The following is a 21,023-nucleotide window of genomic DNA, read 5'->3' on the forward strand; positions in this document are numbered from 1 at the left end:
AGTGGGGAATGTAATTTCTATTCTGTCAGAACTCTGTAAGAGAAAAAGTTTATTTGTCTGATCAGACTGGTGATCGTAACCTGAACACAGGGTTGGCTATAGCTGACTTCAGTCAGAGAATTACCAATGTTCCCATAAAGTAATCCTTGCTGTTGGTTGTAATTACTCTTATATCAAATATCTTTTGTTTGAGAGTAATGGTAGAGAAGATTGCTACACAGTCTGGAAAGGAAAAATACTTACATGCATCCCTTGGAGCAAAATTTTGCAACTAAAACTCATGAAGAGTTGTCCCTAGTTCTCAGGTTTCAGTGGAATTACAAACTGTTAGGCCAGTAAGGTTGGTAGAGCATGTTGTACTAACTGAAAAAAACCTAGTGGTGGTTTATTACAAGAAGTTGTTTTTCCATGATTTATGCTGAGCACACACAGACAATTCACCATCAAGGTGGGATTTACTTCATGTGACTTTAATCCTTTTGTATATATCTAGTCTAAACTAGATGTTTAGGTTCTCTTTCTAGTTAGTGGAAAAAGATCATGAGCATCACTTCCAACATTTCATTATACCAATCTTAAGACGAGATGAATCATCCTCTTAAGGTGCCTGTCTCTTCCTATTAATTAGGGAGGAAGCCTAGATAATTAGCTCAGACTAAATGCATAACTTTAAGGTGAATAAATGCAGATGGATTTGTTTGGACCATGAGTGCCTAGTTGATATGGGCCATCTAGGCATTTAACTTCTACGTGGGTAAAATTAATATTGGCTGAATGCAGCCTTTTCTCAATTTTTATATCTGGTACAGTCAGCTCTACTGAGAGCCCTTGAATGTTACCATAATGCAAGTATAAATAACAATAGAGCTGTTTTAAAAATAATAATCCCACACTTTGAGAACAAATTAATGCAAATGCAACCTCTCTTTAAATGAAACGTCCTTTTGGAAATAGTATAACATACTGGATCATTTTACTGATGTGCTGCTTGCTAGCTTCATGTAGCAAAGAAAAACTAACTGGCCATTTCACTGCAATTTCTCTGGTAAACCACTTTTCTAGTCAAAGTGGTTGTAGATAGAGGAAAATACAATACTGTGTTATAAAATCCAAAGCTTTGTTCTTGACAGGCTCCAGGGGATGCCAGTGATTAACTCGGGGGAGAGAGATGGGGGTTTGGGGGTTTTTGAGGTGTGTTTTTTCTCCTGTTAGGTTTCATGTTTTCCTCAGATAGGCATTTAAAACCTACCATTTCAGTGAAAAAGGCTTAGAAACTGCTTTCACATTGAATGAAATTAAATCTAGTGTTAAGTGGTTGGCCATTTGTCTTACTGTCCCTCCAAAGACTTACAGCTGGACTTACATACCAACCTTCGCATCTGTGCACTACCCCTGTGAAGGCAACGTATTGGTGGAGTTCAGTATCTTAGTCCGATGTTATGTGTAATTAGACTTTTTTTTTTTTTTCCTTTTTTAAACATTTTGTGGACCATTACTTTGAATGTGATTGGAAACTTGGAAGAGACCAGTTTGGCTAAAGTTTGGTGAAGGTGAAGAGACTGTAACCAGTCAACGAGATGAAGCTATGGTTTATATGTTGGTGCAATTCAAATGGACATAACAAAACTCTTCCATTAATTCTATCTGTAAGACTCACAGTCCTGCAGAGCTGTACAGTCTTTATCTGCTTGCTTATCATAAAAACAGAAGTACGAAGTTTTAGTCACACAAGATCTTCTTCCTCCTGTCTGTTTGACACTCTTGAAAAAGGCAATGTCAAAAATAGTCATTTCACACATCATCTAGCTCTGGTATATTAAAAAAAAAAACCTGACTCAAAGCTTTCAAAACTATTAATTAAGCTAGATATCATGGATGAGTTTAGCTAAGCCCTCAAAGTATGTAAGCATCATGTTACATTGGTTAATATAGCATTATAAAGTTCTTACTCTAATAGGCATGCACATTAAAACATACTTAGTAATAGCATGTCAACAGCTTTACACATGTTGTCAGTCAGCATCATGTAATATTTACTGAAGTTGGTACGGATTTCAGAAACGAAGCTTTCTCATCTCTTTAATCGTTCTGTTCAATCAACATCTAACAGTAATTTATTATATGTTTACGCTAAACACAAAATGTATGCAGAGGGATACAGACCTACAATCATTGTGAAGTGGTGAACTGTAAAGACAGAGCAGAGTTGCATCCTTCATACATGCTCACACAATTCAGTAATGTGCAATTACTGAATCTGAAAGGTTTCTTGTAATTGTTTAGAACACTTGTCTCTGGTTTCCAGGAAATGACGTGACACAGTCACTAGTAGTTACTTGTGATCAGCTTGCTTTTTGTTTTTTAAATGAAAAGGGTTTTCTGTCTCAGGATGGTGCATAACTGACAAATAGGATGACTACCTGGGTTATCTTGTGGTTCTCTTTCATTATATTGCTGACCAGAGCACATATTCAAAATTAAGTTTCAAATGAGCATTTCACTCACAGAAGGATTATTGTGAAACAGTAATCATAGGAAAGAGTGTGTAGTCTAATATGTGTATGTAGTTACACAGGGTTTTTTTATTATAAATAAAATAATGGCATTATATCACAAAATAGAATCTTATCTTCCATTCAGGTTATAATTTACTTCCAGAAATAATGTTTATTATTTCTTACGAATGCCATTAAGTTCTGTAATTTACTTGAGATAAAATTAGCAAAATCTTGAGAGACCATTTTAAAAAGATACCTAAATTGAACCTATATCTGATGGAAGCTGTGTGGCTTCATCACTGTTTGATTCAGACCCAGTAATTAATCATGCTTGAACAAGAAACATGGTTATTTGTTCTGGTGTTTGTCCCAGCTCATGTTAAGTGAAATTTCTGTCTTAGAGTGAGACAACTTTTAATAAATTAAATACAGATTTTCATTTATGTACATAGTTACCTGAAGATGCATATTGAAATCTAATGGCACTTTCCAGAAAAGCGTTCTGGCTTTTTTACGGACACAGATAATTGGTTTACAGATACAGACAGACCCATCCCTCTTTGCCCATACCGTGAGATGGCTGAACACAAATCAGTTCCAACCTGGGAAACAAATAGTCATCCTAATCTGGCGCTGAAGATCTGAAGTGTCTAACCAATAGGTAGGATGGAAGATTCCTGTGTCACCTAAGCTTTTCCAGAAAAAAACCCCACAAACTAATAAACACATAAAATGTGCCTGGACCTGAGGAAACCAGAGGAGCATGTCTTGCTCTGAGGGCTGGAGAGGATTCTGAGAAGGTATCTTGCCAGAGTGGAGGAGAAATAACAAAATATTGAAAAATCAGCATTAAAAAACAGTGAGTTTACACTATAAAAAATAAATATTAGGAGTAATCATATCACTGAGATTGAGTTACCAGTGATCAATTAGGATGCCATAACTGGCTTTTTGCATTGTCTTAGCTTGGTGCAAATGCAAAGTAATGTTTGTCTAAATGAATTAGCATCAGGAGCAGGCCAGAAGCGTATGGTTTTATTTCTCTTTTCGCAGTCATATGACATAAAAGATGCAACAGATATGACTTAACTGTAAGAGAGGAATTAATTGAGAGATTTAAACAAATATTAAGCTGATATCAGAGAATTATTAATAGTATACAATATTACTTTACCATTTGTTACAATTTAAAAACTTACTTTTTTGTTTCTCATGAAGCTGAGGAATTTTCTCTTTGCAGAATCTTATGGAGGGCAGGATTGTCTTCTAGTTTGTTTACAGTGTGATTTTTGTGACTCTTATGGAAATTTTTGGACTTCTGGCATGGTAATTTTTTTTTTCTTTTTGCACATACCACCTAAGGCTAGTACAGCATTTTTAATGAGGTGAATATCTTTAAATGTTGCTTATTTCATCAGAAAATACTATACCTTCAAGGATAAAGTATATTAAGCATTTTCTTAAAGGATTCTGTTACATTAAAAGAGTAGTTTAGAGATAAATTGCTTAATCAAACTGAATAAAAATGCTGGGATAATTCAGTTGGGAAGAGGGGTTTGAAAGAGTTTCATATCATTGTTCTTGTAAGAGATGCATGTGTCTCTAGTAATCAGGGTAAGGATGAAACAACTAGCCATATCTTAAGCCAATTATCCTGAGGGGTGGTGGTGGAGAAAAAGACAACTCTTTGGCTTCTGTATGATCTGCCAACATTTTTTAATGCAGAAAACTAAAACTTAAAATAACTGTTTGGTAAATCCATTGAAATACCAACAAGAAGAGGATTATAGCTATTATTTGTTTTCATCCATTTGTTCTTACACATATATATGTAATTTTTTAATACAAATAGAAAATATGTATTAGAATCCCCAAAAATGTAATTTGATGATATGTAGAAAAAGTAGGATATGTGTGTATATGCACTCACATACATGTGCAGATGTGTGTATCAACACATCTACGTATGTATGCATGTATATAGGTTCATATGTAATGATTGAAGTATTGTAGTTTGAAATAGCATGTGTGAAATCCAAATTCTTACATGGCTCTTGTTGTAGGAAATTAGGTACTTCTTAAATCTATTCAACTTAGCAGCCACCTTGGGAAGAAAGAAGGTACTATTAGTCCTATTTTATCACAGCGAAAGTGAAGCAGAGATTAAAAATTGCCCTTATGTGCCCTACATGCAATTAAGGAAAAATGTTGCCACCTGAATCTAAAACATAAGCCATCAAAGCTGAACCCTACTGCAGGAACATCTAAAGCATCTTGTGGAAGTAAAAAAAAATCAAAATTGTTCAATGCGAAAAATCAAAACCAAAGTTAGCTCGTTCAAAATGGACTAAAACAAATTCATGAAGGTAGAAGGATCCATGGAAAGCTATTGAGTACAGTGCTCTCCTGCCCAAAATACCCTAAATGCTGACTGCCAAAAGCTAGAAGGGTGCACTAGTAAAAGAATATACTTGCCAAGTTTCTTACATTCTTTCCTTAAGCATTTGGATTGGCTGCTGTTGGAGACCAAATACTAGGTTAAGTGGAAGCTTCATCTGATTTGGTGTAATCATTTTCATGTTAGTTCTGCACATGCCTGTCTTTTCACCGTTAAAAACCCTGGTGTGACACAGATGAGCCTCAGCATTCTCAGAGCTTCATTCTTCTCACGTCCTTCCCTTTTTACTCCTCCAAATTTCTTTGCTGTTGTCCGTTCCACTCAATTTCATCCATCCAATTTTTCTTGCTTTCCAAGCACATCCCTTCCAGATGCATTAAAGTCTGCTGCAGAGAGAGTACACCAGAGAAATCAGAGTTGTTGGGATTATTTTTTTTTCCTGTTTCCTTGTTGATTCCACTTTAGGGACGTGTTATCAGGTGGAGGCAAACAGCCCAATGCGTGAGAGTGTCCACAGATACTCCTTCAGAGTGGAGGAGTATCCAACAATATTATATCAGAGGCATCTTTCAATAACATTTTTTTTGTTGATTTGCAAAATGAGAAATGGAGGTACTAAATGAGGCTAACTTCTGCAGGAATAGATCCAGACAGTAAGATTTTCAGCCACTTTGCAAATGACAGTGATCCAGTTGATATTGAGCACAGCTATTGTTAATTTTGCTGTGTAGATTTATTTAAAATATTATATGAAAGGGCTGTATAACATATACAGCAGAAGATTATAAAGTTTGACCAAGGTGATTAATTTTCCTAGGTATTTTCGTGAATAGGTTGTTTTCCTGCTGATGTCTCTACACAGACTTGAAATTGCTTTAAAATTCAGATAAATTGTAGTCAGTTAATTTCTAAGATATTTCACTCATTTTTTAGATTTCCTTCATTCTGGAAAATAAAATACAGCTACTACTCTGGTTTCCCACAGTAACTTTGCTCAGTAAAAGGAAAATTAGTTTGCTCTGTTCATTAGTGGCTAAAGACCCCATACACATTGAAAAAGACTATGCTCCATAGCTCCGTACCTTCTAATTAAAGCACAGGATGTTTTGTTTGTACCACTTGAATTAAACCTTGGAGTTGCTGTTTGTAAAACTTGCAAAACCAGCTAACTTTGTACCTTTAAAATGATGGGTTTGTTAGTGGCAGAAATATATATTACCAGGTTTTATTCAGACAATGCGAAGCCTACAGCAAAACTGAGGGCCCTCGGTAATTCTATGAAATAAATGTGCAGGCCCTGCAAGCATCCATGCAACTCTGTATAATGTCACCAACGTATAAGTCACCCTTTTCAATATCCCTATTACCAGGGGCCTTGAGACCCTCGTAGTCTGAACAGTGGAATAGGAACGTGAGATAAGGCAGCAGGTTGTTCCTATCCTATGGGGTCAGCATGTTGTTCTCTTGCAAGGGGTGGGAAGCAATTCACGCTTGTTTATTCTTTCAGGGAATAAAGGTACATCTCTCGCACAGATTAGAAATCTGTACTGTGGCAGGTGCTACCCAGCTTCATTAGTATGGTAATTTGATGAAGCGTTGGTTAGATGCATCCCACCAAGCACAACTGCATTTAGAGTTTTAGTCTTAAAAGTTTGTGTATGTGTTTTCCATGTCTGAAATGAAGTAGATTGCTTCCCATGGAGTAAACCAGGGAATGGTCTGTTGCCACAGTGATAAGGCTGGGATCTTTAGATGTTGCCGGCTGAAGTCTAAACCAGAACTGTTGTCATCAAAGTGAGGTCAATGGGTTATAAAGAGTACGTTAAGCAGTAAAAATCAGCTAATATACTTAGTGTTTTATCTGTATGTGAACAAGCACTAAAGGAGTTAAAATCCTCTTTGCACCTATACTTTCTGACAGAATGGCAATAATGAAGGTTGGGAATCAGAAGTCCCAGTCTGTGTTTGTTGATCCCTGCTATTCTGATCTCTTCTCACTTGTGTCAGTCCCAAGTCTTATCTGCCCAGGCTATTTCCAATCAGTTCTCTTCATCTGTCTTAATCATAACTCCTCAGCTCTTTCATCCCAGACACTCCCAGTTCTCCCACCTCTTTTCCTCAATTTGTTTTCCTATCCACTGTCATGCTATCCCTTCCAGTTTCTTAAACCCTCTACCATTTCTTCTCATTTCAACCTGCAATTCTCATTCCAGCTGGGTCTCAAGCTTCCCTTCTTGCTCTTTATTCAAGTTGGTGCAAGCTCCTCTAGTTCTGACTACTTCATCTTTGCTACAGATACTTTTACCCACCGCACCTCACTGATTTATGAATCTGTCTCTCTTGATGTCTAGTCTCTTTGTACCAGCTCTTCCAGTTCTGGCTTCTTTATCTTCTCTCCAGTTGCTTTTATCTACCATAACTCACTGATTGACAAGTTTTTTCTTTCTTGACCTGCTGTCCCCATTCTCTCTGGAAATTCTTGTTTCTAGTTGCTTTTCCAGTTCTTGCACTTTCAAATTTCTATCTCAATCTTGGTGTCCTCCGCTTTCCTTCTTGTCCTGGCACAATCCAGAGTGCAGGTGTGACTCACGCCTCATCTGCATTTGAAAAAGGCTGCCTGCATCCAGGAAAGGTGGGAGTATTACTGGGGGCAAAGGAGGGACAGGCGTTGTTCTTTTTTTATGTATATGCCTGGCACAGTCCATCACAGCCTAGAGGCACTCAATTTTAGCCAGGGCATGCAGTCAATGCAGTTTAAACAGCTATGACAAGTCGCTGTTTGGGTTAAATAGCATACACAACTGCAAATAGACTGTGCTTTTATCATAAAAGCATATAATGGCATGTAGTATTGTGATGGCATGTAGTATTGTGTACAATACATTCTTCCTGTTTTAAGTTGGATACAGCATGAGCATTGTTTATGGAACATTGTGATACTATATCAAATATTTTTACATATTTTTTCTATAGGCCCTGACATTTAAAATGTTTGTGAAGAGCTTTTTCTTAAACATTCCTTTCAATAATTTCATAGTGCATCTCTTCACCCCCTTTTCCATAATGCTTATTCCTGTCAAGAAACTCAAACTGGCTGTCATTTACTTCAGTAGCAAAATGATGAAATTTTTTTCTGCAATGAACCTCGGAAATTTTGGTCCTAAATGATTTCAGTTTCTGTGTTCCTCAAATCACATTTATACCTAAAAAAAAAAGCCTTATTTGCTCTTATGATTTATTGCTGTATCTGTGTATACAAAAGTATTGCCACTGAGGTTTTAACTATTTGTTTGCCTTTACTTAAAGGCTTTATCTGTGTAAATGGATGGAAGGAAAAATTAGCTATATATTAAAGATGCATTTTTATTTTCAAGAAATATGGGAGAGAAAATAATGTTTAAAAAAATCTCTTGAGGAAAAAAAAAGCCAAATAAAAACATACCATCTAATTTTCTTTTTTTCTTCTACTATGCAATCCAGCGCAATAATAGGACTAAATTAGATTAACAGTTGAATTAACAAAAGTCTATTATGTTTTCCACTTGTTCTTACACACCAGGAAGAAGATGAGACTCCTTTTATTTCTAGTAATTTGCCAGTGTGCCATAAACAGTGTCAAAACAAACAAACCCAATGTCATTTTACTGATGGCTGATGATCTTGGTATTGGAGACCTGGGATGTTATGGGAACAGAACCTTAAGGTATGATGATACGTTCAGGGAAGTCAATGAAAGCAAATTTATGTTTAGTTTTTCTATGGATTTGTGAAGTTAAAAACCCCCAAACAGTCAGAGATTTGATTAGGTTCTTCATAAGTAACTGAAGTTAATAATCTTTCCAGAGAATAGAATATTCAATCTTTGTTTTCTTTTCTTAATAAGAAAAGAAGACTTATCTGATGTTTTTATCCTGATGAAAAGCTGCATCATAAACAGAGAATTGTGCAACCAACCAAATAAGGGTAGGTCTAGAGAAGCAAAGTATAATCAGTAATTTTCTTTTAAAATACACATGATGCAACTTTGAAGCACTCGTGATTGGAGAGAAGCTTGTCACTAACCAATTGGAAAGAAAGTGCTGATTTTTTTCCTTCATTTATCTTCATGCTGTAGTCAATAAAGTCATTAAAGCAAATGTTAATATACCTGAGTAATGCAGCGGTGTTCCCCAGTATGATCCTTACTACCAGCTGAGGTATGATGGTTGTGTAAACAGCGCAAGTTGTACCTAGTCATTGTGTTTTAGTGGTGCAAAGTCTTTGATCAAGTTAAATAAAGCATTCAGACTAAAAGCACCATCCTGTCAAGTGTTAAATACTCTTGTTCCTGCTGAAGTTAGTTAGAAGTAAAAACTCCTTGTAATTCAAACTCAAAAAAAAAAAAAAAAAGAACTCAAGTTACAGCTTAATTTTAAACAGGAGGAAAGTATATACAAACTGATGCTTGAATCATTCCCCTCACAAGGACCAGAACTGCTGAAGATCTATGTTCTCTGATGTGAGAATTCAGAATTAGACCTTTGGAGTATGAAGAAATCTCATCATACTGCTTGTTATCAGTAGGTGATGCTATAGATAGCAAAGAAGTCTGTTGTAAAATTAATGTTTCTGACTATTCAGACTTAGATAATGGGAGCACTAGTGTGCCTTGAGGTTATGGTCGTTAATCTCCCAGGTCAGGGACCTATTAGAGCATGCTGCAGCTCCTGGTCAGTCTGCATTCCTCATTTTTTTTCTGTAGAACCAAGGGCACAGGACTTCTTCCTGCAGGAACCAATTTTCACCTGCGTGATGAGCCACGTCACAGACAAGTTTCCCATGCAGTTATGGAAACTTGGATGCGCTCCTGGGTCTAATATTGCAGACATAGTCATATCAGACATGTAAGCATAGTTAATATAGAGCCTAACGCAGTCATAACTGTTTGAATCTCCCCTAATAACTGATACCACCGCACAACATTACCCCTACCCCAAAAAACTTCTGCTGAGGAAAGATGGAAGTGACACCAAGTAGGGATTAAGGAAGTACAACCTTTATCCAGTCTCTCCTCTCCCCATTGCTGAAGTAGAAAGGCCATGTAAGTAGCAAAATTACAGTTCTGCGTCAAGGAATGCATTAAAAAGGGTTGCAATACAATACATCCAGCTGTCACAGTTTAGTACTGGCCATGAAGAGTAGGTGAAAGTGGGGAAAAACATTTTTGGCACAATGCCATAGTGTCTCAGTTCAGTGTTGACACCTAATTAAAAATATTTGACATGATAGTATTTAGAATTGCAACACCACCATGGTTTTGATAATTTGCATACAGTAACTGTTAACTTGATTTTCCTGATAGTTTTTTCCTCGGATGCCTTGATCTCACCATGCCCATTTCCAGATAATCATCTTTGTGTATTCTTTTTTTTTTTTTTTCTTGCTTATGTTTTTCTAGGACCTCTAATATTGACAGGCTAGCAGAGGAAGGAGTGACACTTACTCAGCATATAGCAGCATCCCCACTTTGTACTCCAAGCAGGGCAGCTTTCCTGACAGGGCGATATCCTATCAGATCAGGTAAAATCCCATTACTTTATTTATATATTAATATCGTATTTTATTTGCAGTAAACTGTATACATTTTTTTCTCTGGCCTTTCTTGATATCTTTAGCATTACTGGATTAGGTACTCATTTCAGTGACTACTCAAGCTCAGCAGAGTTTGTCAACATTTGAAATTTTCCCTATATATGAGAAATTTTGACATTTCAGAAGAGTTAACACAAAAATAAAGCTTTTTTAATTGAGAAAGAGATTTTTTTTTTTAAATACTGAGAAAAAAATCTGAATGTGGTTATATAATGTAAGGACCAGACAAATTCCATCAACTTCCTCCACTGTCCAAATGACCATGGGCTCTTTGCCTACCTCCCCAGTTGCATTCAGGCTGCTCCCAGGATGTTGGTGGGCAGCCTGAGTGTTGAACATCAGAGATGCATCTAGAAAGACACAGTGGAAGAATGCAGTGCAAATCATTCTGCTTAGATATTTCTGTTTCTACAAAACCTTTTGGTTTAGACAAATTGTTATTTTTATGAGGGGGGCAGGCAGGGCAGACAGGAAGGACAGTTCATTAATTATGCCAGCAGCCTTTAAAACTGGGAACAAGAAAACAGAAAGTCTCCTTTCTTTCTAAGTATTTTTGTTCCATATCTACCCATACACAGTGTTAAGTATCCTAAGAATACGTGCATTTAATAACTTGTCTTTCTTTTAAAGTACCTGATCCAAAGCCCATTTGAGTCAGTGAAGATCCAGTCTGTTTATTTTAGTGTGCTGGGACCGAACCCCTTAGTGCTTAGCCATGCAACTTTAACATTCCCTTAACATCATTTTTAGCAAGGATCATTATACATTAATCAGATCACTTGTTCATTAGTGATAAAACATCCTGTCCTTGCTTCTGGGAATGAAAGCAAAGCAAGACTCTGGAGCCTACTTGATATGTTCGTGCTCATTCAAATCAAGTAACAAGCTTCTGCAAAAGTGCCAGCTAATATAACTTGCTAAATTTTCCACTACATTCAGCTGCAAAGGAAAATTTTATATACCTGTTACAGCTATATTGCTATTAATATGTAGTGTAGGTAAAGCCACAGGTCACTTTCCATTATGATCCTTGTTCTTATTTCTGAAAAATTAGCATTTGAACTGATTTTTTTTCTTAACTGATCTGCCCTCAGTCATACCTAATCATTTCCATATAGGTGCAAAAATTGAACTTTGTCTTAATTAAATTACGAAATGGCTAAATATGGACTACTTCCAAGCATCATTGAAGAACTAGTAAAGGATTGTTACAGAAGATACTAGAATCATGATGTGGAAAAAATTTTAGAAATTTAAAAGTCCTGGTAATAAAGCTGAAGAAAAATATTCCAAAATGCAGTATTTGATAAGACACAAACTCAGAGAAAGGTAGTGATAAAAAAAAAAATAATCATGGTTCTGTAGTGTCATTCTGGTAGCTTAAGGGAATGACACTGATTTCAATTACAAGATACTGAAGTACATAAAAATAAATATAAATAAATATTTAATAAATAAAGTGTAGATATGTATAGATGACTAAAAATACCTAAAGTGTTATCAATAAAACTAGCTGCGGTGAAAAACTGAAGTCAACATTTGAAGGGTAGGTTGAGCTCTCTTTAATAAACCAGTTTAACAAGTCTTTTTCTCATCTAACCACAAGGGATACCTGAGGGAAGATTCTGGTTGTCTACATCAGTCATGTAACTTTGGCACTGCAATCATCCAGTTGTGTAATTCAGTCTTCCTGAAGATATATCTGCACAGATTTGCATAGATACTCTGTGTTCCGTCTGTCTATACTTGGAGCCAGCTCTCATCTGGAATCCTAGTAATCTAATTTTCATGAACCTGAGCTCTCAAGTTCCTCATCCTGAGAGTAATTTATAAGCTCACGTTTGTGTTCCTCAGGCTCTGAGTATATAGAAATTACTGTGCCTTATTTAGATGTTGTCTTGTTAGCTGATACCTGATGTTGCTTTAATGCACTCTGTGTGCATTGGATAGTGTGTTTTCATGCCACTGGAGCACTGGTCCTCTCCCACCAAAGCTGAGTGCCCTAGCCACTCTGTTTCCAGAATCAGACTTTCTCTTGCTCTTTTTTGACCTCATGGTATTTACATGCCCAGCTGTAAGACTGCCCTATTTCAACTGCCTTCTCTCAAATAACCTTAAAGGCTTGTAGAAAACCACGTATGAAGAGAGTGGAAGTTCTGAGAGTAGAACTTGGGAGTTCTCGCTTAGTCCTCAGCTCCATTCCGTCCCCATGTATAAGAAAAGTAAACTATGCGAGGTCAACTTCTTTCAGAAATGTTATACCTTAGAACATCTACAGAATGGACTGAAGCTGTTATGTGATGGCTGGCCCCAAGGTTATAAGCAGAGAATTTTTTTCCACTTCTCAATTTCTATTGTTGATACAGAAGTGACCTCACTTAGCTAAATGGATGATTGTATCTGCCACTTGCAACATTTAGTGTCTGGTGGTAATATGTCATTTAAGTGATTCCACCTAAAGCAAAAAAGTGCATGCAGAAAGAATGAATAGAAATTGTTTTACTATATTACCCAAGTCTCATTCATTTTCATTGTATTTAGGAATGGCTGCCTTCTCACGAGTTGGTGTCTTCTTATTTTCTGCCTCTTCTGGGGGTCTTCCTTCTGAAGAAATAACTTTCTCCAAACTCCTGAAGCAGAGAGGTTATGCAACAGCTCTAATAGGTAAAATTGCATACATATGCAGCATTATTTTTCGTTCATTTCAATCAAAAGAACATTAGCTTTCCATATAGGCTATTAAGGGTCTGCATTAAGCTTCTTTCCCCCACAGCACAATGAGTTTATTTTTCTGGCACAAAGCTAAGCACATTCCCACGCATATGTGAAACACTAATCAGGTAAGTATGCCTAATTCACGTGTGTAGTTACAGTCTCATTGTGCAAGGTACTGAAGAAACGTGATGAACAAATTTAAAATTAGTCAAGCTCTTGGAAAGTTTTCAGTATAAATAGGAGTTTGATTGCAAGAGAGAGACAATGAGGGATCAATCACAGGGTACAAGTCAGCGCAGTGGTGGGATTAAGTTCACCAGTTTTCAAATATCCATAAAGTAGATAATGCAGTACCTGGGCTAACCGTCTGGATTCTCTTCTTAGTCATCAGAGAGAAATCAGCATTTCTAGGAAATTTGTCTCATCCTGTGGTAGAAGTTTAATATAAAAATGTGTTTCTCTCTCATTAAAAAGATAGTTCAGACAACTAACTGCAGCATAAATATCCAGTGGTGGGTAAAAGGAATCCCACTAGATGAATATTAAACAGAATTGGAATGAATATCATAAAGGTATAACATTTAAATAATGTGATTTTTTTTTCCTAATTTGGCCACTAACTTATTCCACACTGCTTCCATTTTAGAAGATTTTTGTGAAATACAACTTGTATTACATAATGTATTTCTGTACTGGAACTGCCAGGAAATAGTTGTTTAGAGAACATCATACCAGAATGTTACTACATTAATTTAGATAATGGATGTACCCAATTTGATTTTTAAATGTAACAAAAGCTTGCAATTTTGGGAGTAATTTTTGTTTAAAAAATCAGGCTGTTTAGCAAGGCTTACAATTCACAGCACTGTTAAAAAAAAATCTATATTATGTAGATAAACAATGTCGATGTTCCTGACTAAAAATCCTACTTAGCTGTACCCCAGTCTTTGAAAGTACAAAATACCTTGATGTCCTGACAGATTCAAAACAGAAAACCAGAAAATCTTAGCAGAAGTATATTTAGTGCAGGTAGTGCAAAAAAAAAACATTCATAATTTGTCATGTTCATCATGGAGTTAATTCCTATTGCTCCATATTCAATTAAAGACTGCAAAAAAATCATTTTTCTGTTTGTAACAAGCACTGTAATACAACTCATTTTTCTGGGGCTGACCTAGTTAATGTTCTTTTTTTAACTACTTTCACTGCAACATGACAGCTTGCCACTTAGATCTCCAGAAGTTATCTCCATGATGCTTAATGAACAATTCTTCCAAGTGGCCTGAATGATAGCTATGAAACCATAAGATGTAATATTACCATATCCTTAGAGTATAATGAAGGCTTCCAAAAATCAAGAAGTGCATTAAAATTAAGGATAAAGCATATGTAAATGACAAAAAGAAAAATTACATAGATTTGAAGACTAGATAGGCAGACTCTGATTCCCAACCAGCCCATTTTCTGCCTCTGCTGGTATTCTTATCACATCATATTGGTCTAGGTCAGGGAGTCTTTGCTTAGTTCAATCTAACTCAGCAGTTCCCAAACAATTAATTGTCAAATCCTGCGCCAGTGATGGATTGGCATAAGGGTAATTTGAAGCCTTTCAGTTCCTCAAGCCTGTACTGTCACTTCTTTTTTTTTTTTTTTTTTTTTTTGCCAAGTTTCTCTCCACTTTACTCTCTAAGGACATTTTTTTCTTCCCTAAATGCATTTTCCTTTCTTTTTTTAATTTTAATTTTTTGCCCTCCTCTGAGTATATGCTTCCTCTTGCTTGATACTTCCCTAAATATATTTTAGCTATAAATCTACTTTATGTATACACTTTTTCACTTCATTGTTTTTCCCCTGTGACACAAAAAAGGTGACATCCAATAGATCTGGCAGGAAGAGACACAGTCAGATCTGCAACAAAACCAAGTTTTCTCAAAAAAGGCAGATGCGTTGAATATGTAATATTTCACTAGTTAAGGATCCTGGAGAGTAGCAAGAAATGTTGAAGTTTTGTAGGAGATAGCTATTCATAATGCAAAAATTCCACTGAAGGTAGATGGGTACTATTTTAACTACTGTTATACTTGATTACAGTTGAGTTCAACTTTTCCTCACTACTGTTATCCAGTGTGTTGTCTAGCATCCAGAGAAATTTAAAATCCACCTATGTAGCTTATCTCCAAAGTTTAAAATACTAATGGTTAAACTGGCTAATGGTTAAAATCTGACCATATTAATAATATGGGCATATATACTTTATATTATTATTGCTATGTACTTTACATAAATATATTTCTTTGAGCACATAAAATATTTCTGTTTGCATCTTGTGTCTTACCACGTACCTGAAGAGCACAAAATCATATCAAAAGAAATATATCATTGTATACAACTGGGTCTTCAGTCTGCTCCCTTTTCACTTGTCTGAGGGAAAAGTAGAGGGGAAACATGGATTTTTGCAGCCTTTCCAGCATTCTGGGTTTTGAAAAACTGAGTTCCAAATGAAGTTTCTCGGCTGAATAGGACTTGCCTCTCATTTCCACTTGCCTTTCATTGCATTGCTTTTGCTCTGCAGAAATCTTAATTGTGGCCAAAGGAGAGGCAAAAAAGCCTAGGTCTCAAACTATTAAGGTACTCCTGATTTACAATTAACAGCATAAATTTCACTCAGAAGCTTGGTAGAATCTGCTGAAATCCATATGGTGCTTGTGTGAAGTGTCCAGACTATGAAGCTTCGCTCGGCAAAGAGGTGAGAGCATTTTGCAGTGCTCAAGATTCAGAAGGGCCCCAGAACTTAAAGCACATTACAATAATCTGCTCAAGACAGGGTTTATTGTCACAAGGAATGAAACAAAACATGTGTTGTAGTCCCAGTCATCACTTGCTTTTTCAGAGTAGTGCAGGATCTATCAAAACCCTCTACCTCGTCAGCCGTTTGAGAATGGCAATTGTGTCTTTCCGTCACAGCTGCCGATATAATTTGAACTAGTGCTTCTGTTGCTTTTCCCAGCTAACCTGCTGTCGGCTTTGTTTGGCTTAAGTTGCTTCTGAAAAAATCTTTTTCTGAGACCCAAGTTCATTCTGACATTGAACAATTTGTTGTGCTTGCTAAAACCCTTTCGATAAAAATAGGTCCTATATTTTCCCCTGTACTAATTTATTGTTGCAGGATTCTTCTGTCCTGGCTTGCAATGTCTAGTTCTATCCAGTTTAAAGAAAATTCTTTATATCGTAATAAATTACCTTGAAAGTATATTTAATTTGTTTGGGTTTCTTTTTCATATCTTTTCACTGAATTATTGGTGCTTTGAGATTGACAAATAACAGCAAAAAATTAAAAGTTAAAGCTTGAAGATCATTTATATTTGTGATTATAAGCTTCTACTTTAATTCCAGTTATGTAACTTGATGAGAGTTGTTTCATGCTCACCTTGCTACACATCTGGCTTTACGATTATTCCAGAAAGACATTCCCGTAAACCTAAGAGAAAACATTGAAGCATTTATTTTCCAAAACCTGTGTCTTTGCTTGCTGGGAATGAAATTCAGAGTTGCAGTCTTAGCTAGCTCTTTATGGCACCATTATAACATCTAAAAATTCAGTATGTGGTCTGCATTGCTGTTTTTGTAATCACCCACAATAACGTTCACTGGACCGTGTCAAAAGTAGTGACGGGAGTGATTCTGCCCGCAGAAAGCAGACTGCCGCCTCAGGTGAGGGGCCATCTGACAGTAAATGGGAGAACTTCTGGTGGGATGGGAAGGCTGTAGAGGCCTCCATTTCACTGGCACATAAGCAGACCTGAAAATGCTTTTATATCAGCTTCTGTGATATACAGAAGGTATTTCTAACCTAAGACCAGCAAGAGATGTACAGGGAGAACTGGACTCGACTAAGAATTCAGTTGGGCTCAATATTTCTGTGGTATTTTTCTCCACCTTTGTTGACTGGTGAACTTACATTCACACGTTCCCATCCCATACCTTAGTTCTGTCGTCTGTGAAAGAGAAATAGTGACATTGAGCCCATTTACTAGGTACTATTTGAAAAAATCAGAACTGACCCCCGTCTCCACCCTCTTTGGTACCGCAGTACATGCATTTGTCATTCCCAAAGGCAGAAGTGCAGGATGAATATGCCGCTTTCTAGACCCGGGAGATGCTCAGGACCGCCTGCATCAGGACTCTTACTTACAGATGTGTAAAAGCTGGGATGGTTCAGGAAAGGGGAAAATTCTATTTATGTTCTTTTCCTTTCATGTACTTTCTACCTTGTGTATCCTGAAGTCTCTAGAACAAAATATTTCAAATTTCTTTGGGCTAGGTTATGGAGTTGAGGACTTACTGGGTTTGTGGGGCTTTTTTGGTTGTTTATTTTGAGATCACAACCCCTGAATTACGCCAGTCATGTTTAGGTATTTGATTCAGAAAAAATAAATAAAATTTGGCCCAACAATATATATTGTCATCTGTTTTGTCAAGGGTGACATGTTTTGTCAAATACTCAACACATTTCTTTGCTGAGACCAAAGAGCATAGCTCTAGTCATAATTTGTGTCAGTAGGCTTTATGAATTTGAATTTTTTTAAATTATGCATTTGAATTTAAATAACAGCTACCAAACAGTTAGGTCTGTTGCACTAAGCAATGCATAAACATATGGTAACGGGTTGTACCTGCATCATAGAACAAATTATCTATATACTTCCTGTAATCAGCATGAACGTAGATTACGCTAGTATAATGCAAATCAGACTCACTGTTTTCTTGTGTCAGTCAGTGTCCAACATTATTGCAGAATTAGAGTGATTTCCTATTGAGACAAAATGCTGTGACAGATAGTGTTTGGCAGTACTTTACTTGTTACTGTTGTTTCTTTTTTTATTTTTATATATATATATAAAAATATATATATTAAAAAATCTCCCTCGCTATATATATATATATATGTATATATTGAGGGAGATTGGCAATTTCAGAGATTCTACACTCATTTAAATAATAAATGCCTTGGTAATTTCACTATTCTTGATTTATTTCCTGTTTGTTACTGTTTTCTTCTTTTTTTTTTTTTTTTAAAGTAGCCAAACGTGAATGATTTGCCAGAAAAATTTCAGAAAAGCTATTTTGTACTCCATATTGGCTCTTCTGAAGAAAGCAGTAGCTGCTACAAAATGGCATTTGCTTATGACTACCTAACTACACATGCACAGAGACTTCATTTTCAAAGTTAACCGTCTCTTAGGACTCTGTTGCTCTTCAGTGACCTGCTAGCCCACTCAGAATTTAATGGTCTCCATCAGGAGCTGTGCCAAACTATTTCTAACTAAAACGAAGAGGCAGACATGAAACAAAGTCTTTGATGAAGGCATAAAGAAAGATTAGCTAGAAAATAGGAATCCACACAATAAATGCTGGGGGTGGGGGGGATATCCGTCAGATAGTGACAGTTTCATGTTTGGAATACTTTATAAGTTTGATGATTTAACTACAAAAATACTCCCTGTCCTTCTCTTTGTAGGAAAGTGGCATCTTGGGATGAACTGTGAAAGCAGTAATGACTTCTGTCACCACCCCCTCAGTCATGGATTTGATTACTTTTATGGGCTTACCGTGACCAATTTTAGAGACTGCAAACCTGGCCAAGGCAGCGTATTTTTAAAAGGGGTTCAGAAATCCCTTGTCATCCCAATCCAAATCACTGGAATCACCCTGGTCTCTTTGGCAATAGTGCAGTACCTTGGCCTTCTCAAAGTACCTTTCCAAGCATTGGGTTACTGCTTGTTAATAACCGCTATTTCACTTGCGGTTTTGATTTTTTTCTTTTATCATTTTCGACACTTGAACTGCTTCTTAATGAGAGACCATCAGATTATCCAGCAACCACTATCCTATGAGAACCTTACGCAGAGACTGACAAAGGAAGCCATGCAGTTTATACAAAGGTAGGTTTCTAACTGTATTATGAGTTGATGCTGGCATTTCACAATGACGATACTTCCAAAAAAATAGAAAAAAAATGTGAACCGGTGGGCACGAGGAATATGTCATTATATATTGCCATCATTTTTTTCCTTTAAAAGGTGACTGAACTTAATTTTTTTAGTGAAAGTGGCTGGTTTTTTCTATTGGATATGTCAGTATTATCTCTATAAAAATTAAAAACTATTTATGTTTACATGCTTCAGAAAATTTTTTCAAAAATCATCTAAGTTTTTTAGGACTTTCATTCTTGAGGATGTCATGTAACTTCAATATGGAAAATCTTTTGAGGTGTGACTTAATAATGTGAAAGCACAATGCAGAGTCATAACCCATGACTTTTCTAGAATGGGAAACTGTTCTTCATTGATTTGATGCATCCATTAAGTGGCATTCATAAGGCCAATTTTTTAAGATACTGTCATTTTAGATGCCTCCATTTTTATGCCAGATTCACTTTGAAAAGATTTGTTTTATAGAAGTTGGGAAATAAATGTTTTTGTGAAAGCAATGATTTTTTAATTGCCATCAGATTGGGTCACCTAAACATTGGATGTACAAAATAATCCTAAGTCATTCTTCATTTTTGCAAAGTTAGCTACTTTGGTGTAATTGTCACCACAGGGCTTTTAAGGGGGTCAAATCATAAAAGTATACTTTTGTATATTCTGAAATACAAATCAATATAATTGGACCAAAAATATTTCATCCATTTAACTTCTTGAAAAATATGCCAAAGTATTTTTCTCAGTCATTTTTGGAACAAGTTGCACCATTTCTAAAAATAGTTAATCAAAAGTAAAAACATGTTGTAAGACATAAGAAGTCCCTTAATTACTATTCTGAAAAGTATGTACCAGGTAGTTACTGTGAATACTTTCACATGCTGTCATGGCTGAATGAAAACTTATACCAGAGAATCAGAGGCTAAATTTCCTAGACTTAATGACTGCATGAAGCAGTCATCAAGACTGTTAGCAAGAAAAAAATGTTGATCTAAAATCTTGATCTCATAGTGCAATTTTTCTATCATTTCTATCATTATAAATATTTGATGTGGCCATCTCTACTCATTACACCAAAACAAAATGGTTTTTATATCAGATTTCTTTAAGTGAGTAAGTCTTCCCAGCCATCAACATTCTCACGAGTATTTATAAATAAATGAAAACATCCTTATTTCCTCTTGGCAGTGGTGATAGATTTAAAGATGCCTTGTCACCTACATTCTAACTAATTTAATAGTGAAATATTTTGTTTACTACAAACACACACACCCCGCTTTGAAAATTGTTGAGAGGTTATTTGCTTAGTGACCAAGCATTTGGTGATTTTTAAAAGACTCTTGAGTACATTAATTATACGTTGGTAGCTTCTTCCGTGATTTGCAAGTATGTAATGTGTCTGTAGTGATTCATAGTGTTTTGGATATTTCTGAATGTTTCATTGATTTCAGTGCAATGACAATAAAATGGTAGCCCCGAAACAGGTGAGTTCAAGATTGGAAATCAATGCTAGAAAACAAGTAACTCTTCTAACTTTATTAATATTCATAATGTGCACAGTGTGTTTGTATAGTTTAGTCAGTGTTTAGAGCTGGCAAATCAATGTATCATCTAAGTCAGCATAGCTTTTTTAGCTCAGCTCCAGGTAAGTGGCTATACATCAGCTGGGCACTTGGCCCCAGTTCTCAACATAGTTTCCAGACAAAAGTCATGGTAAATTGAAGTCAAGGTTAACAGCACAGATTCGTAATTTACAATAAAATTTGTTACAGGAATGCTGCAATTATAGTGAGAATT

The 21,023-nt window shown here is 36.1% G+C and overlaps 1 protein-coding gene across 8 annotated transcripts in view; it reads left to right on the top strand.

The window, feature by feature from the left end:
• The window catches only part of STS (steroid sulfatase), a 113,783-nt gene that overhangs the window by 17,604 nt on the left and 75,156 nt on the right, over window positions 1-21,023 (top strand). For all 8 annotated transcript variants that reach the window (XM_075057597.1, XM_075057598.1, XM_075057596.1 and 5 more), the window contains 4 exons: window positions 8,456-8,599; window positions 10,334-10,455; window positions 13,069-13,191; window positions 18,761-19,184. In XM_075057597.1, coding sequence (XP_074913698.1) covers window positions 8,456-8,599; window positions 10,334-10,455; window positions 13,069-13,191; window positions 18,761-19,184 — 813 coding nt within the window. The remainder of the gene's footprint in view (window positions 1-8,455; window positions 8,600-10,333; window positions 10,456-13,068; window positions 13,192-18,760; window positions 19,185-21,023) is intronic.

Source organism: Buteo buteo, chromosome 25 (assembly GCF_964188355.1).
Source record: "Buteo buteo chromosome 25, bButBut1.hap1.1, whole genome shotgun sequence".
NCBI classification, from domain to species: domain Eukaryota; kingdom Metazoa; phylum Chordata; class Aves; order Accipitriformes; family Accipitridae; genus Buteo; species Buteo buteo.